The sequence below is a fragment of the Centruroides sculpturatus genome, unplaced genomic scaffold (assembly GCF_000671375.1).
Source record: "Centruroides sculpturatus isolate CEXI.00-Female unplaced genomic scaffold, Cexi_2.0 scaffold222, whole genome shotgun sequence".
NCBI classification, from domain to species: Eukaryota; Metazoa; Arthropoda; class Arachnida; order Scorpiones; family Buthidae; genus Centruroides; species Centruroides sculpturatus.
Window position 1 is genome coordinate 746,993 of NW_019384483.1, and position 3,791 is coordinate 750,783.

General features: G+C 28.3%; 1 protein-coding gene across 1 annotated transcript in view; it reads left to right on the top strand.

Moving 5' to 3' along the window:
- LOC111621524 (protein UBASH3A homolog) overlaps positions 1-3,791 on the top strand; it is a 139,358-nt gene that overhangs the window by 109,680 nt on the left and 25,887 nt on the right. The window contains exons 8-9 of the mRNA XM_023363682.1: positions 1,492-1,699; positions 2,409-2,529. Coding sequence (XP_023219450.1) covers positions 1,492-1,699; positions 2,409-2,529 — 329 coding nt within the window. The remainder of the gene's footprint in view (positions 1-1,491; positions 1,700-2,408; positions 2,530-3,791) is intronic.

The window sequence follows — 3,791 nt, forward strand, 5'->3', positions numbered from 1 at the left end:
GCAGCGATTGTCAGAAGTGCGATATTCCCCACTTTTATATATATTTTTCAATCCTTTATAATTTTAATTATTTAATTGCTCCTTCCTCTTTTCCTTGGCATGTTGTGAAATTTCTGATAGTTGGATAATAAACCGTTTTATTGTAATTTGTCTTTTTAAATTATTTTGAGTTGATATTAAATTTTGGAAAAGGAGGATCCCTAGATCGGTAAAATAGGCGAATTTCCTCCTACAACTTCGGTTGTTGTTCGGGATACAGTTAAGGTTTTAACAAAGTTTGAGCGAATACATAATTAGCAAAAAATAGTTGAAATAAAGTGATTAAACAAAAATTATTACAAATATTGTAAATAACAGTTTACAAATGCATATATAGAGAAATTTTTTGGAGGGGTGAAATGGTCTTCACAATTTGAAATCGATCACTCTCACTGTGAAATGCTCATATACATGCACGCCATCTATCGTAGGATAAATGTACTATGCCAGAAACCTTTGCGGGAGTGTATTAAAAACTTTCTAAAGCTTAATTGCAATCGTACTATGCCAGAAACCTTCACAGGAGTATATTAAACAACTTCCCAAAGTTTCATAGCAATCGGATAAACGGTGTGGTAATGCATGAAGGACAGACAGACAGACATACATTTATTTTTATATATATATAGATTAAATTAGTGTATTAATTAGCAATTTATTACAGTGCTATTCCTATTCCATTTTCAACAGCTATTTTTTCCCACACAGAAAACATGATTAAATATATAACTTGTTTATGCCATATATATATATATATATCTGCATGCTTATATTTCTGATTTATATTTTAAGCTTTGATTTTTGACAGGGAAAAAGTGGGTGGACTATGACCTAATTGTCTCCTCTGGTTCCAGACTCATGGTTAACATTGAAAATATTAAGATCTTTCAAAACCCTTTATTTTCTTTTCTTTTTTTATTGTTTTATACAATTTTATTTTGAAATTTATTATTATAATTATGATTTTATTAAATAACTACTCATCACACCAAATTAATGATAATGACGCACTCGGAACCATTTACAGTGGATAATAAAACAACGAAAACAAACATTTTCGAACCCCTTCTGGGCTCTGCATCAGGTTCTTAACTGTTCCTAGATGGTTATTCGATAATGGAATAATGTTTAAATAAAAGTTCAATTATTTGAGGCTATTGGCAAGAGGCTGATTCACAACTTGCTCTAGCTACTTGTTTTCTTTAGACATGCTGACTCATTGGCCATGCGCAGTATGGTTTTTTTTTCGTAAATTTTTTCAAACTTATAATTGAATTTTTATTTAAATGTTATTTTATTATCGAATAATCATTTAGGAATGGTTAAGAACCTGATGTAGAGCCCAGAAGGGGTTCCAAAATGTTAGTTTTTATTGTTTTATTATCATATCGTAATTGGTTCCAAGTGCATCATTATGATTTTATTTTTAGACTCTTAATATTTTTATTACAGATCTGTTCCATTGTCTAAAAATATTATTCCTGATAATACTGAAGATAATTCTCTCTCTAAAAGATTACTTCAACAAAATAGTGATACAAAGCAGTCACCTAAACTTCATCGCCATCTGCAATCTTATGAAGAACAAGAGTTATTAAATAGTCCAAAACATAGTCCTCATTCAAAAGAATTGTCTTTTACAAATTCTGGAAACACAAATGTATGATATACTTTTTATTTTTAAGTATTTTAAAATTATTTAAATATTATTTCTTTTTAATACATATTTAAATAATTATAATAATTTAATTTTTTAAGATAAAAATTAAATAAAATTATTAAATTTAATTCAAAAATTATTGTAATTATCAATTAATGTTCATATAAGATAGCGGTCTAACTGCCTAGCTTTAGAAGTAATTACTTTATATTAATTATTAACAGTTAGCCTAATTACAGTCCAAATAATCCAGAAATTAATATGATTATTGCAGAATATTTGGGCTTGGTTGTTTATGTATATCTACAATGATTTGTTAACAAAAATGAAACAGAAAATATGATATTTTAATTCTTGAGATGGCAAATTCTAAAATGCATGCTGTGAATTATCTTGCTTTCAACAGCTTCTCCAAAGGCACAGATTATATGCTAGAGCTGATTATGCAAATATTTTATTTTTATTCTTGCAGTTTTCTGCAGATTATTTGCCCAAAATTATGGTAACAATTTTTATAGTAATTACATTCCATATTTAAAATACTATATGTATAGTATCTTCAGTAGTGAATGCTTTAACTAACCTTCAAATTTAAGTACACAAGATATCTGGAATTTGTAATTATTTATTCTATATTCTTTGATTAGAACTAATTAAAAATCATTTGGTATTCATAAATTTTTAAATTATAATTATTTGTAAATTATAGAGTATTAGATATAAAAGAGAAGACCAAAAGCAAATGCCCAGACAGTTATTTGTTATCAGGCATGCAGAAAGAGTAGACTTCACTTTTGGTTCATGGATTCCAATTTGTTTTGATAGTACAGGTAATTATAGTAAAAATAAATATTTTTACAATTAATGTTCTAAATTATTTATGTATAAATATGATAAATAAAAATTTATAAATTTATATTGCTGTAAAATTTTGATACTTCTAATAAATTAAGAATTTTAGACTTGCTAAATATCTGACAATTAAGTTCATGCTTTTTTTTAAGTAATTGATTAGATTATCTATTTATTGGGGGGCGCTTCTGTCTGCCGAAGCTGCTGGCGCGTTTTTTTACTCACCTCAAATACAGGTATAGAACGTATCCTGTCAAATAATTTTAAGTTAAATTTTTTTGTTTGTGCTGTGTGCTAACATTATTAGTGTTGGAAAATCTATCAACATAATTAATATGCAACGCACGCCAACTAAAAGAGGAAGACCACCACGTCAAAGGTCAAAATCGGCTAGTGGAAAGGAAACTGCTTCGACCACTAATTCCAGGTTAATTACTGATTACAATTCATACGTTGAAAGAACTTCTCCTGAACCAACCTCTGCAAATGCAGGTTTGAACCCTGAAACTTCACTTCTAAGTTCACAACTATCAGGTGAGCCATTTGATCTTTTATCTTCTTCACCAGGAAAAAATTCATCTGATATATCAAGTATAACACTATGGAATAAAATTTCTGATTTAATTAATGTTTCTAACACGAGAATATTAAATCAAATGACTATTATCAAAGAAGATCTGGACCAGATTCGTAATAGTATTCAAGAAACTAAAGATCAGAATCAAAAAATGAATAGCCAAATAATTAATCTTGAACAACAGATTGCTAATTTGAAAATAGAAAATGAAAGTATGCAATATCGAATGGACAATATGGTTAATGCGCAACATCGCAATAATATAATGTTATATAGATATCCCAGTAAAACTAGTCCTACCAAGCTAGAAGTGTTTAATCTTATTAATGAATCATTAGAATTACATGAAGTTACAATGGATGATATAATAGCGATTATTCCAATAACTAAATCACAGTATCCAACAATTAAATTAATTATTAAAAATACTCAAATAAGAGATTACATATATTCGAGTTTTATAAAAATGAAACAGCAAAACCTGTCGAACGTATGGAAAGAAACTCAAATCTCACAGGACCTTATTAAAAGATCTAGATTAAGACGTAAACAATTAATTCCTTTTTTAAGCGAGTTAAGGAAAGCAGGTAAATATCCAAAACTCCGAGGTGATACTATACTGTTGGGCAATTATTCTTTGACGTATAGCTATGTGTTGGAGGG